The sequence below is a fragment of the Nannobrachium achirus genome, assembly GCF_963921795.1.
Source record: "Nannobrachium achirus genome assembly, chromosome: 23".
In the NCBI taxonomy this organism is placed as follows: Eukaryota; Metazoa; Chordata; class Actinopteri; order Myctophiformes; family Myctophidae; genus Nannobrachium; species Nannobrachium achirus.
The window spans coordinates 35,312,559-35,328,280 of NC_137830.1; the positions used below are offsets into that span (position 1 = coordinate 35,312,559).

A 15,722-nucleotide genomic window follows, 5' to 3' on the forward strand; every position below is an offset into this window, starting at 1 on the left:
TCTCAGTCTTATCTTATTTTATTTATTTTTTATTTCCGTCTCAGGCCACTCTGAGATGTTGAATACAGGAGCTTTTTATCTCAGCGCTCCCAAGAACATTTTTAAGAAACATGACCATTCAAGCTAAAAAAGCCCCCTGCTCCGAGAAGCAGTGTTTTTATCGTGTAAAACCTGGACCCACACGGATGAGATGTTAATACCCTGACCCAATCATTTCCTGGAACATTTCAATGGATATGTGCCGAGCTGCGGAGAAATCGAACATTATTGCCACTGGATGAATGCCATTCAAACCTCATTAGGATCATCGGGGTCTCCCAGTTATCAACACTGCCTAAAAACCTTTCCTGGAACATTTCAATGGAGCTGCGGAGAAATCGGACATTATTTGCCACTGGATGTTCAAACCTCATTAGGAAGGAACAGAGGACGCAAACAATGTTTTCAGATGCTGAAGGGCTTGACAATGCCTTTCACTCACCACGCGATGGGACGCGTTGTGAGCTTGTAGATCTGCTACGTGACTTTCATGGATTACAATGTCCCGAAAAGAACAAACACTCTTTTGACCCTGGGGACGCCCCGAGATAATGGTACTATATATTTTGTTTACTTTTGACTAAGTACGACTTCTGAGAAAAAAATATATATATATATCAAGTTCTGACTGACAAACCCATGTGTTAAATGTTTTTGATATATTGTCTGTCTAATCCTCTCTAATCCCATTTTCCTCCCCTGGTTACATTTTTGGTCTGTCTATTATGAAAGAAGAGAAAAAAAAATCAGGCCAAGGTGAAGTGAGCAGTGCTACGGAATTCATGTGTTCTGTGCTTATCTTGCTTATGCTGCTGGCTCGCTTGCGTTGCTGCTTGCCCGCGCTCGCTTGACCGATGCTTACATTTTGGTTTATGGTTTATTATTATTGTTTTATTTTGGAAAAAAACTATGAGGGGATTGCTGGAATTGCTCGATAATCTATGTTTTTATTTCATTTTTCTTATTTTTACTTTGAGAGGCCGTCTTGGTGTCTCTCTCTCTCTCTCTCTCAAAAGGGATCTCATTCACTCTTGTTATGACTACACTCGTACTGATAACAACCAACACTTGGGTTTATTTGAATGTTTCTATGTGATGCCCCTAACGTCTTAATAATTTTTTTCCCCCATCAATGACAGGTGGGCTTTATTTTATTTTAGGGGACAGGACGGACTAATGACATGGCAGAACAGGTATAGTGGAACTAACTCCACTAACTCGCTACCAACTTGACTGACTGATTATCAGACACTCGATCAGGTGACTGACTGACTGACTGTTTTATTTCAATTTTATTTTAACCAGTTTTCTCCTGTCCTCCTGTTTTGTCGTGAAAAACACTATTTCCTGTGAAAAACACTATTCCCTGTAACAACTGAACGCTGGCTGACTTGTTGAGATTGTTTTCATTCTTTTCAGAACACAACAAAAAACAACTGATAGTGTGCCTGTCTGCTGGAAGACAGGCCTTGGGTCTGTGTGTGTGAGATTTATTATTAATGTCAACATCCCCCAACCAACTCAAAATAGACTCTATTGACAGCTTATACAGACATTATGTGTCTATTTCATTTTTCTTATTTTATTTCTTTAAGTTTCATTCATTTTCTGGTTTTCTAACCTTTTTAATAGAGAGGCTTTCAGCAGGCCTCGCTAACTATATTGTTTTGGGAAAACCTTATCTTGTTATGGTACACTTCCCCCCTCACAGGCTTGGAAGCTCACTCTAACTCTGACAGTGAGCAGAATCACTGTACGTCTGTACACTTGACAATCTGTTTCCCATTTGACCATATTTTACAATTTTTGTCACACCCAATTTTTGTCTGTGCCAAACGGGAGGGGATGTGTTTGGAGAATGAAGGAGAATTTAATATTTTTTCATTTTTAATTTATTTTAATATCTTTCCATTTTAACTTCTTTCATATTTTCATTTTCTGAATTCATATTTCATTTTCTGATTTCATATTTACATATTCCACTACATTTTCATCTCATTTTATTTCAGAATATATATATATTTCATTCTGCTTAACCCTGTTTAAATCTGTTTCCCCCTAACAGAACAAACTTATTACAATTAGACACAAATCGTGTCCCTTGGTGATGTATATCTAAAACAAATCAAACATGTCTATACATAAATACACACAATGGTCTTAACTTCCAAGTAATTCTGATGTTTATTCTATTTTTCAGATTAATTGACTTATCTATGACAGACGGTCCATATCTCTTCCCATGATCTGTGACGAAGGATCATTTTTCGTGAGTACGAGGATTCAAGTCACATGAGTTCCTATATCATTTTTGTTAATATTTACAGCTGTCTTGTCACAACATACAACTCTCTTATTTTGATAAGATCTCATAGCCTCGTCTTGGAAATGTTAAATACTGAAATGTCATATTGGTTATAAAACCTTACTGAAATGATTAGGACAGAGGTCCTACCTTACTGTTGTGGAGTCAAAAGGTCCACCCTGGCTGGGACACCCTGGCGAAGGTCATAGGTCAAGCAAGGAATGGACCATGACCGCTCCACCACACTAATCAAATTTTTAAAATTCTACATTCGTCAATCTCAGGTGAGGCGACTTCACCAAACAAATCAAAACGTAAAAAAAAAAAAATATATATATATATATATATATAGATATATTCTCTTTCATTAAAGGCACTCTTTGTAGTGCATCCCACCATCAACCCAGGTGAGGCTGTGAAGAAACTTTGGAAAGATTCTAAATTTAGTGATAAAGTTTGTCATGGTGCGACAGGACAATGTTTGTTATTGATGGATCAAAGGTTTCCTTTTCCTATCAATATATTTTAAGGAACGTGTGATTTTCTCCTCACTCTCATAAAAATATTCTAACTCATGTTAACTAAACGTTACAGGCCCCAAATTATAAGAGAAAATATCCTTGGTTTAATCTCAGAAAATATCCTTGGTTTAATCTCAGACTGCCCTTTGACGCACTCCCCCTAATGATTCCAAATTATACAGTCCTTTTTCTTTCATTATCAAAATATTTTTACCTTTGGTTGTATTCTGATTTAAATACCTTTAAAAATACTTAAATACCTTTGGAAATATACAGTTCTTTTGACTCTCCTCTTTAAAACTTAAAGCTATCGAAATGTTTTTGACTTAAACTGTTCAACTATTATGTTCTGTTTCAAATACCTTTAAAAAGTTTAACCCATGTCTTCTTCCCTTGTTGTTTATTTTTCTTTGACCTATCCCAAATTGGTACAAGGGGATGGAATTGATGGATTAATATTATTTAAAATAATATTAATATAGTGTGTACCAATTTGTGTATAACGGTCAAATATCTTAACTCTTTGATTGTGCCGTTTGCCACCCTGTTCCAAAACAAACCCTGTTGTTCTAACGTTGTTGTTCCTACAGCCTTGACACTGTACAAGGGCCTGATACAGTATGTAACTGGCAAACCATCTTTAATCAACAATTCTGTTGTGTTCTGACCACTGATAAAGGTCAGGTCAGCCGATGAGGTGACCACGGTCACGATATTACATCATACTGCTTCACAGTAACTATATAAAATCATGTCAACTGTCTATTAACCTGAGAGCTACGATGGGTGATTTTGCTCTACTGTACTTGTACAGTACAATTTAAACTGACTATATTTTCAATACAACTTATCAAAAAACGCATATTCCCCGGTGTGGTCTCATTCATTGTGTGGAGTACTTTATTATGGTTGGGGAAAACTGTTTATCCATATGGAATATGATCCAAATTCCATCACAGCCCCATTCACTTGTACCGGCTGGATTCAATGGACATTCTGAAGGCTCAGGGTGGAGATTTCTACCCAGAAAAAGAAAAGCTGTGATGATGATGATGATGATGATGACCCTCTATGAATGCTGACCCCCCCACCCCCCAAACACATCGAGAGATGCTGACCTAGCCATTCGTTGAACTTCTTGACCTCGGAGGGCAGGCCCAGCTCGGTGAAGTCTCCGGCGTGGATGAAGACGTCTCCGTAGGGCATCTGGATGGCGTCTGTGCGAGAGTGCGTGTCGGAGATGCACACAAAGCGGGTGTAGCCCGGCGGCTTGGGCGCATCGTGGGGCATGGGGTCCACCCTACGTCAGAGAGAGAGAGAGAGAGAGAGAGAGAGAGAGAGAGAGAGAGAGAGAGAGAGAGAGAGACATGCACATGAGCATAGGACTGTCACAATTATTACATAAATAATCATCTAATCGCAATTATTTGACATAATCGCAAATATTTTGTCATCATCGTCATAATCGATCTACAAGCTCACAATGCGTCGATTGCGGCGCGTTGTGAGCATGTAGATCGGCTATTTCCACAATCAATGTTATTTTTTAAGTAGAAAGTTATGTCAGTAATTGCAACTTCAAAGCCTAAAAGCCAAAACAGAAATGTAATTATCAACGACAAAAACACAATTAAATCGTTAATCGCAATTATTTGAGTGACAATTAATCGTCATGTAAAATGTCATATCATGACAGCCCTAAATGAGGATACCATGGGAAAATATACACAGTAAAACCACTGCGTTAACTCAGTCGTTCTCAACCTGTGGGTTGGGAGCCCCAGAGGGGAACCCCACATGATTTTGTAACTAAATATAATCGCTCAACTCCTACAATTCCAAGTGAACCATTGAAGTATCTCATATAACATTGAATGACAGACGGATAGAACACAGTACTATGCAGTATATAGTCAGGAGAAAAAAATGAAAATGAAAAGTAAAAATACAAAAAAATATATATACAGTAGGTAAATACAAAGAAGGGTCAGGGGAGGGTAAGGCTGGGCTAGGTTTGTTTTTACCAGTTGCGAACGGCTGCCGCCTGTAAGTGCTTTTTCAGGGCGATTTTAAATAGTGTTGCCCGATCCCGATCACGTGATCGGATCGGCCGCCGATATGGCCGTTTTTATAAGATCGGAGATCGGGAAAAAAATATCGAAAAAAAAAGTTTTTTTTTTTTTTTTTTTTTTTAATATTTTCTGGGAGTACTGAAAGTTACAGGTAAGGTGAATGCGATATGAAATGTAAGCTTACCATAATCACAGTAATCCTTAATCATTTTCAATCATATTCAAGGGCTTTTGGAGAAATGAGACAGACAGAGCACTGCAGAGGGAAGGTGATTGTGTCAGACTCTGTGTCCAGCTGGCAGCTGATGCCAATAAGTAGTAATTGGCCCCTTGTTAATGGATCAAAGGAAGGCAATTATGTCTCTCTGCACTGTCAACTAGCTGCTACAGATGCATACTTTTCAAGCAGACTGGTTAATTGGTTCTTAACTTATTTTGTTTCAACTTTAAAAATGGCCAATGTTTTACCAGTTTTTATATAGTTTGTTGATTATTTTTGATGTTGTAATGGTCTATTATATTTTATTTTTTGAGATATTAAACAGGTTTTAAAAGTCCTTAAATCGTGACTTCACTGCCAAATTTCAAAGGCCACACCAAAGGTCCGCTGCACAATGATTGAGAAACACTGCACTAGTAGGCCTATATCACTATACACTACTCATAAGCTTTGTTTTTAATTTGTTGATTCAGTGCTGCAATAAGTGATAGAATGAATAGAATTTTTTTTTCTTAATGCCTTGCCAAAAGATCGGATCGGGAAAGATCGGGATCGAATCGGAAGCAATAATATTTGATCGGTATCGGATCGGGAGCAAAAAAAACCTGATCGGGGCATCCCTAATTTTAAAGGATGCTAGGGATCCACACTCCTTTAAGGTCTTCGGTAAGGCGTTCCACATTTTTCTGGTATAGCAGGAGAACAAGTTTGACCCTTTGTTTGAGCTGACTCTGGGTTGAACGTGATCTGTGGCGCTGCCTCTGGTGTTGTAATTGTGGACATCCTTAACGTTTTTAAAGTATTTTGACAGGTACATGGGTATCTTAGTGGTGTAGTGTATCTTGTACACCAGGCCCATTGCAAGTTGCTGTACTCATATACTCTGATCTTCTAGATCTGCTAGTGTTGCAATTTTTGAGTGATACTGTAGCATGACGAAGTAGGGCATTTCATTTACAAAAAAGAAAAATATACAAAGTTTAAATATGGAGATACAAGGTTTCTGCCTGACAGCAATTTGTACTCCTCTCCTGAGTGTAGAAAAGGTCATACGTTTTGTGGATGATACTACTTTTCTTCCTGGCAAAAAGGCAAAAAACAAACAGATACAGTAGCACTGCATCTCAACAATCCCAAAAAGACCAATGAGGAAAAGTGTACAGTAGTTTGGATGGATTAATATCCAGCATTTAATTGTCCCCACGGAGTAAAGCACACGCAGTGAAATCCGAAGCATTCATTTAACAATGGAACCGTGCGAGGGGTCCCATTTTTACACCCTCCAAGAGTTAAACGAAAACTCCAGATTTTTACCGTACAATGCAGAGATGGAAATATAGGAAGGATTGGAGAGCGTGAGGGGCCACAACAAAAGCTCAGCAGAGAGACACAGAGAGAGAGAGAGAGAGAGAGAGAGAGAGAGAGAGAGAGAGAGAGAGAGAGAGAGAGAGAGAGAGAGAGAGAAAGCACAGTGATAGTAGAAAAGTGTAAAGTCCTGTGGGACACTCTGTGAGTGTGTGTGTGTGTGCGTGCGTGCGTGCGTGCGTGCGTGCGTGCGTGCGTGCATGCTTTAGCTCCACAGGGTCTCCAGGGGGGAGAGGGGAGCTGGTGAATAACAGTGGCCCACTTTAGCGCGCTCTCCTCCAGGTACAATAACACCCAGGCCTGCCTCTCCCCTGGCACACCACCACCACCAGCACCACCAGCACCAGCACAGAGACACAAAGAGAGAGACAGACCAACAGGAGATGTGTACCGCATATATACTGCACTACCGTTGGAGAGTTGAGAGGATGTGATATACTGTATATACAGTAGCCTAGGAGTCGAACATGTGATATACTGTAGTATGCTGTGTATATGTACCCTGTATGTACAGTAGGACAGTCGATAAGTTGTGATATCCTACTGTACATCCATAATATGTGATAATCTGTATTGTTGCTGTCCGTTAGAAATCTTGTATTTCCATGCAGTATTTAAACTATGTTTTTTCTTTGTTTTCTTTTAGTGCACAAAAGTAGTAATGCGTCTATAAGTCTATAAGCTCACAACGTGATGTAATGTGTGAGCTTGTAGATCGGCAATTTTCTTTTTTTCAAGATATGTTTGAGGCTTTTCTGCCTTTATTGGATAGTACAGGTTTAGAATGTCAGGAAACAGGGAGAGATGGAGAGGGACACACAGCAAAGGCCATCGGGTTCGGGAATCGAACCTGTGACTCGCTGTCAGGCTGCATTAGAGCTTAAAACAACAAGAAAAAAAGCCCCCTTCAGGAGTTTGGCTCCTTCCTACATGAAAGCCCCCTGTACAGTAGATATTATATAAAAAAAATATCCTGTAAAAATGGATTTAAAGAAAGCTAGTGTTTTCAAGAGCCCCACTGTTCCGGTTAGCACCAGGCCTCCATCACCTTTGAGTGATGAAGTTATCAGAAGTGTTATGCTGTCATTATCAGGTATAGCCTGCTCAGCCAAATTAATATTCGAATTTCGAATATTCCTCGAATATTGTACAAAAATTTACATTCGAATGTAAAAGATGAATATTCGAATTATAAAAATATATATATATATATATATTTAAAAAAAGTTGTACCCTTGTACAAGAATTATATAACTCTCTCTCACCCTGCTCTCTCATCACACACACTGTGACACTGTTAGCATGAGAGCTTCACCCTCTGAGTCTGTGAGTAACAAACAAACAGTTGCAGAAAAGATATCTTTCTGATAATATGCCATCTTTCCCTTGCAATGAAGGAAGGAACTCACCATCATATCGTTGTCTCCACGGCATTTCCAGGCTAAGAAAATGTTAATCCATCTCAGGGAAAGTAAACATGCTGACTTTAGCGAATGTAGCGTTACATTGAAGAAGGTGACCTATGGAATAACGTTACCCCAGGAGGAGCTGTCGCCTACACATGGTCACAATTCTGCGTGACACAGTTGACATGCATCTTCTACTGCTCAACGAGTACACAATGCATTCTGCTTAGATGTAATAATATATATATATTCGATATTCGAGCCAATTTCTAAGACCAAAATTCTAATTCTGAGGAATATTGGCAGCTCTACTGCTCATGAGTGACTTTATCCATAAATAGTCCTATTAGTCTTTCAGCAGGATGATAGACATTAATTCATAACCAGGGGTCATCGCCATGTTGGCTTGTAGTGGACATTATTTTTGGCAGTGTGTGAGTACTTACATGTGTACGTGCGGGGGCTGGAAGCGGCCCTGGTTGATGTTGTAGAAGGTGAAGGCCTGGGTGGGGTTGGTGCTGTATTCATCCACCTCCACCGGGGCCCTGCCGGTCCTCTGGGCCTGCTGCGACTGGGCCTGAGACTGCTGCCTCCGCGCTGCCATGATCTCAGACAGGGTGAATGCCATGTCTGCAGGGACTGGAAGTGGGTACAATACACCAGTATAGTGCTTTTAGGACCCCCAAATTGATATATATATATATTTGTCCGGACCCCCATCTGAAAATGTTTTGTGCCATGGACCTCCAGAAGCAAATATTTTAGTTAAAAAGAATATATCGTCACTGTCGGAAAGAAACCTTGTATCTCCAAGTTTCAAATTTGTAATTCTTTTCGCAAAGTAAAGCCCTGCTTCATCATATTATGGCCATCGCACAAAAGTAGTGAAAACAGCCGATCTACAAGCACACAACGCCTCGTTGATGATAAATACAAAACAAACTGTTTTGGACATACAAGGTTTCCACAGGACAACGACGATATATCTTCAACGAGGACCGCTGCATAGCCTAGCGGTCCGGGCACTCAGGCTCTGATGTAGCCTGACAGTGCATTGTGGGTTTGAGATCTTTACAGCATGTCTCTCCCCATCTCTCTCTCCCTGTTTTCTGTCCATCTCCGCCGCACACTATCAATTAAAAGGTAGAAAAGCTCCCCCCAAATTTTGTATAAATATTGAAAGATTTGCACCATTTTATTTTACTTTTTCAAAAATCGCAGATCTACAAGCTCAAGGCACAGCACGAAGTGACGCACTATGACCTTGTATATCTGCTATTTTTTAATAGCCAAAGTATAACATTTGAAGTGGTTAAAATCATTGTGATGGTACAGTATATTAACTACTTTTGCTTTAGACCCCCTGGAACACCTCCAAGCTGGACCCCACTTTGAGAATCACTGCAATACACTGTCAGTGTAACGTGAAAGCCTTCAGCTGAGTTTGTCATTTGTTTTCCCCGTTCACGTTAAAACCTACAGCAGGCTAAGAACACGGCACGCTGCATAAGGCTGACCTTATGACCGTGATGTAAGCAATGCAGCTGCAGGTAATAAAATGTATGGGTGTGTGGGATTTAGCTGTGCCAATGTGCAAACGTCAGGGATTGAAGAAAAAGCAACAACGAATAAACTCACAACTAAACCATTTTGTTATTCCCAAACTGTGATTTGTGAAACAGCATGAAAAGAGCCTACACACTACACTAGTGCTCTGTTTCCTAAACAATTAATACAATACAATACAATTATTATGTTTTTGTCTTATCATTATATGTTCCTGAAGAAATCATAGATTGGGGCTTTAACCTTTGCTTTTATGAAATATCTGAGACCAAAGGGGAAGCATGTATTCTATTGCCCAATCCAAATACTCTTTCTTCTTAATATAAAATGTATGAATAGTGGCAAAATAATAATAATGGCACATGGTGCAAAGCAGCAGTGTTAAAGTTACAAAACCAGAGAAAGACAAACAAATGACTGACTGACATACTGACATGGTGACTGAGAGCTTTAATCCAAGCAATTGAAATGTTGATACTGTTGACTGTGTGTGCTTGCTTGCACATTGGCAAGCCATGGCTCTCCACACCTAAACCAAACACACCCATTATCAATTTTATTAGCTGCCTGTTAGCCCGTCATGTTTTACCGCTGTAAAGGAAAACAAAACAAAACAACAAAAAAAGGGTGTGTGTAACTCTTTTCGTTACAAATAGATATAGATTCCACCGGTTTCTTTCCCTGTTTTGCTTTTCTAATTTGTATGATGAATGGAGCCTATTTTTGCAGAAACTAGCAAAAATAGCTGATCTACCATCTAAATTTTCAGCAAATCCCCTGAAAATCGACTGACTTGCCAATGGCAGAACGAGTGAAGTTTTGGAATGGCACATCTGTATTAACACAATTGTACTGTGCAAGATGGATTAAGCCTGGGAGAAGACGGGAGGTGAGCTGGCAGTATGGTTGGGATCCGGAACCAGATCCAACATTGAGGAACCAGAATCGGTTCCATCACATTTGGAACCGTTTCTGGAACTGGTTTTATCACACTGTCAGAGCTGGTATGTGTGGACTCTGCTATACAATTACAATACTATAGTGGTTCTAAAACGTGTGCAAATGGAACCAAATGGACACTTAAGTGGGGTCCTGTAAGGATCCCCCTATTATAGCAGGCCTGGAACTTCGTCAACATTTACAGATGTTTACTGATTAGACGATAAAATGAGCAAAAGTTCTTCTTTTTTTTTAAATGAAATATCGCTTTAAGTGTTGCTGTTTAAAAAAGGTAGATGGAACATGTACCGTGATGATGGTGGCGGGCCTGCCTGTGCTGCTGCTGTGATGCCGAGTCGCAGTTGGGTGTGCGGTGCGAAGATCTGGACCAGACTTGAATACCAACAAGGGGACCGGGTTCAGGTTGTGACTGGGCTGGACTGGACTGGACTAGGAGCGAGGTCCAGATGATGAGGGGTTTGGTTGTGATTGTGACTGGACTGGACTAGAAGCGAGGTCCAGGCTCTGGTTGTGACTGGGTTAGACTGACAGGCTCAGGCCGGCAGAGAGGCTGCGGGTGCTGCTGGTTCCTCCCTGAGACGACGGGGAAAAAAAGAGGTCCTCGGAGGCCTGGGTCAACGTTGCAACGCTGGGCTGGTGATGAGAAAACATCACCTCCCTTCCTTTTCAGGTCCAAACAGCAACTCCGGTCTACCTGAATAGAACAGATCAGAACGAGATCATGCTGGGTGTGTGTGTGTGTGTGTGTGTGTGTGTGTGTGTGTGTGTGTGTGTGTGTGTGTGTGTGTGTGTGTGTGTGACTGTGTGTATGTGTGAGTGTGTGCAAGTACAGAACAATCCACGGTTAGGGCTGTCACGATTATGACATTTTACATGATGATTAATTGTCACTCAAATAATTGCGATTAACGATTTAATTGTGTTTTTGTCGTTGATAATTACATTTCTGTTCGGCTTTAGGCGTTGAAGTTGCACATGGCAGATAATGACACATAACCTAAATATACAAAGAAATGAAGGACATATTTGACAACTTTACACTTTAAAAAGAACATTGATAGTGGAAATAGACGATCTACAAGCTCAAGTTGTGAGCTTGTAGATCTGTTATGTCCACTATTTTTTAAATGTTTGAACATTTTTCAACATGTAAACGATTATGACGATTATCTCAAAATAATTGAGATGATGTCAAATAATTGCGATTAGACGATTATGTAATAATTGTGACAGCCTTATCCACGGTGTGCATTTAACTCTGAAAGTCTATTAAATGGATCCAAAACAGACTTGTAGAGTTAAATGAATACTGAGGGTTTTACTGCGTAGATTCGGACGATTCTTTTTTTTTTTTTTGGTAGCTACAGGAGGAACTATTGGAACTATTGTGGTGGAGAGATGATATGAGATACTGATAGATAAGATGATGAGAGGCACACAGGGAGAGAGAGACAGAGAGAGAGAGAAGGGTAGAGAGAGAGGTAGAGAGAGCAGGGGTGTCGCACCAAATTCTGGGCCCTGTGTACAATGATTCACTGCGTTATTTTGTGCTTTAACTATTGAAAAATAGCAGATATACAAGCTCACAGCGCGCTGCGAGCTTGTAGATCTGCTATTTATTTATTTTTATTGTGAAAATGTGTGCAAGTCTTTGAAGGTTTTTTAGGAAAACCTAATATGTTTCTATGTCAGTGGTGCTCAAACGTTTTCATGCGAAGGATCCCCAAAATGATATGTATTTGGCCAAGGAACCCCATCTAAAAAAATAATTAGTTAGAGGGACCCCCAGAAGCAAAATTCGAGTTACAAATGTTCGCTTAAAAAAAGATATATATTCAAAGATTCAAAGCTTGTAGATCTGCTATTTTTCAATCTTGAAAAGTTGAAGAGAAGAGAAAAGTTGACAAGGCCGGCCCCCTCCACCTTGTGCCCTAGTAACTCAGTGTGGAGTGGGACTGAGTTACTAGGGCCCAAGGTGGAGGGGCCTGGAATTATTGTATACTTTAGCTATTGAAAAATAGCAGATATACAAGCTCACAGCGCGGCACCGAGTGCCGCGATGCAAGCTTCAGTGATGTCATTACGTGCGCATCCCGCATCAAAAACTCATTCAAGTCGCCCAGGGACTCATTCATGTCATGGTCCTGGGGTCCCGGGGATGCGCCTCCATTGGAGTCCATGTTAAAATAATTTACTTCTTCTACTTAAAATCCAGGAGACTCCTGGGAAATCCAGGAGAGTTGACAAGCCTGACTTAAGTTGCTATATTAGTTTAGATAGTTTAATTCGTTTTTTAATGTATTGTGTAAGATAAGCACTGTAAAGATTTATTATCAGTTAAACCTGGAACAGCTAAATACTATTTTCACTAGTGGTTCTCAAAGTGGGGTCCTGGGTCCTTGAGGGAGTTCCAGGGGGTCCCCAGATAAATGATAGTTAGGAACCAAATAGAACTTTATGGGTCTGTAACTCGGTGAACTAATGGAACCAAATGGACCTGTTCCATTTGTACTCTAGTATTTTAACATTTAATATAAATTGGGGTCCCAGTGATATAAATATAATTAAATGGGTGTCTGTAGCCTAGTGTATTTAGAAATCCTAGTTCTAAGTTCAAACATTAGCCAAATTGTAAAATAAATATAAGAAATAGGCAAACATTTTGAAAATAGCCGATCTACAAGCTCACAGCGCTCGAAAACATTGTATTGAGGACTCATAAAACTTTTCTGGGACCCATTTGAATGACCACCTGTGGGTCCCGGGACCCATTACATTGAAAACCTAGTAACATCACTGAGCTTGTAGATCTGCTATTTTTTTAAAGTTGTGAAAATGTGTGAAAATCTTTGAATATTATGTATTTTTTGAGCAAACATTTGTAACTAAAATTTTGCTTCTGGGTGGTCCCTGGAACTAAGTATTTTGAGATTGGGGTCTGTGGCCAAATACATATAATTTTGGGGGTCCTTCACATGAAAAGGTTTGAGCACCACTAACATGGAAACATAGGTTTTCAAAAAACCTTAGAAGGATTTGAAACATTTTCACGATTTTTCAAAAATAGCAGATCTACAAGCTCGCAGCGCGGCACCGAGTGTGAGCTTGTATATCTGCTATTTTTCAATAGTTAAAGTACCCCTTGTGCATGCCCCCCGACATTCTACATACACACGGAATGCAACCCACAAAGCGGCGCATCCAGGTGCTCCACCGGGAGGTGGAATTGCCACCCCCATAGCGTTCGCATTTCACCTCTATAGACACCTGTTATCTTCTTGTCAGCAACCATACATCCATTAACCACTTTCACCCTGCCATCCCAACTTTTGGGCATGTCATTATCAGGCTAGCCTCGGAAACCCAGGCTTCTTTTGGCGATAGGAAGAAAAAGAAGCCTGGGCGATCGCGTTATGATCACTGTTGGAGGAAGTGTAGAATTTCCCTAACCAATCAGAGTGTAGAGAGCGTCGCACCGAATGTGTTGACGTCATGACGCAGCAGCATTCTCTGCGCTGAGCAGAGGAGCAGAGGGGGGTGGGGGGAGGAGAACACGTGCTATTGGCCAGAGACTTGCGGAGAGATTCGCCGCGCCCGCCCATCTGCCTATACAAACTGGTCCGCGTTAGCTTAGAGTGTTATCAGGCTAACATTTTTTTTTAAAAGCCCCTAGCCTTTTCTGAAGGCGCCTCTGCCACATACAGACCGAAGGCACCTAAATACGAGTCCACATACAGTACCATACACACACAAAACTCGACCAAAAACCTTCACGTTTCTCATAGGCATGCAGTGTGTCTTACATTTTTGTACTGACAACTTAAGTTCATGCAGTTTAATGTGTGTACGTTAATGTGTGTACATGATGTTGTGTTCATCCATACTTAAATGCATGATTTATTTTTATCCACCAGTAACTCTGAGAGTGTACAAATGTAAGCAAATGGACCCACGACCCACGTTGTTTTGTCAATTATTTGGAGGCCCACTTGGAATGTCATCCCGGGACACCAGTGGCCGGTTGAGAATCATTGCATTAGAAGATGCTAGTTAGTTAGTTTATGAAGAGAAGAGAAGAGAAGAGAAGAGAAGAGAAGAGAAGAGAAGAGAAGAGAAGAGAAGAGAAGAGAAGAGAAGAAACCTTGAATGTTTCAACTTGTCATGGTATTTTTTTGGGGGGGGGGGGGGGGGGGGGGATTAATGTCCTACTTTATCATAGTAGCAAAAATAGCTCACAAAGCATGGCATCATGACGCGTTGAGAGCTTTTTTGGAAATATTTTGAAAGTAAAAGTGAATCTGGTTCATAAAATGCATTAACAAAAGCTTGTGACTAAATAATAATTACATTGTATCCATTAGAACACAGGTTCTTTTTTTCCCTTGTGAAAATAGCAGATCTACGAGCTAGTGACAATTGCAGATCTATAAGCTCACAGATGCGATGCGTTGTGAGCTCATAGTTCGGCTATTCGGATATTGTTTTCCAATTTATGGAATTTCTTCGATTTTTTTTTTCCAACAACAAAGATTTAGGAAACAAAAAATAAAGGGATATTTGCCCGTGAGTCGTGACCCACAAATGGGTCCCGACCCAATGTTTGGGAACCAGTGTGATAGATCAGTGGTCCTCAACCTGTGGGTCGGGACCCCCAGGGGGGTCTCCAAATTATTTACTCCCCAGATGATGTTTTCTCACTCAACAGTGAACAAACCAACATAAAGTTTAAGTGTATAGAGGGTATCTGCACATTTCTAAAGTGACAGTTGAAAGACCTTTTAATACCTCTAAAATGACAAATTGAACATTGTCCAATTTGTCAAATATTAGAGGCAGAAATTGTGAAAATAGCCGATCTACATGCTCACAACGCCTCGCAACGATCTGCTATTTTCACAATAGAACCGTGTTATACAAAATGTAACTCTTAGTGCTCGTCGTAGGATGGGGGGTCCCCAGTTAAAATATGATTCTTTTGGGGGTCGCGGCCTGAAAAGGTTGAGAACAACTGTGATAGATACTCTCTTCTTCTCATGCCACATGATGATACTCTCATAACAAGCGGCCATCACATTACACGCTGCATGTGCACCAGTCTTCACACATTCCCTCATTTTCTGCTACAGAGGAAATTAAAGTGCATCTGAGTGTGTCATGGCATGGCATTACTGCATTGTACAGCAGGTATAGCAGGAATCATTTAATGTGTGTGTGTGTGTGTGTGTGTGTGTGTGTGTGTGTGTGTGTGTGTGTGTGTGTGTGTGTGTG

General features: G+C 40.4%; 1 protein-coding gene across 2 annotated transcripts in view; it reads right to left on the bottom strand.

The window, feature by feature from the left end:
- Positions 1-15,722, bottom strand: part of mpped1 (metallophosphoesterase domain containing 1) — a gene marked incomplete at both ends in the record, with an annotated part of 149,285 nt that overhangs the window by 98,512 nt on the left and 35,051 nt on the right. The window contains 2 exons of one of the 2 annotated variants that reach the window (XM_080754596.1): positions 3,984-4,165; positions 8,375-8,558. In XM_080754596.1, coding sequence (XP_080610722.1) covers positions 3,984-4,165; positions 8,375-8,556 — 364 coding nt within the window. Of the gene's footprint in view, positions 1-3,983; positions 4,166-8,374; positions 8,559-15,722 lie in introns of those variants that run through there. The other variant, XM_080754595.1, reaches the window with a different exon arrangement.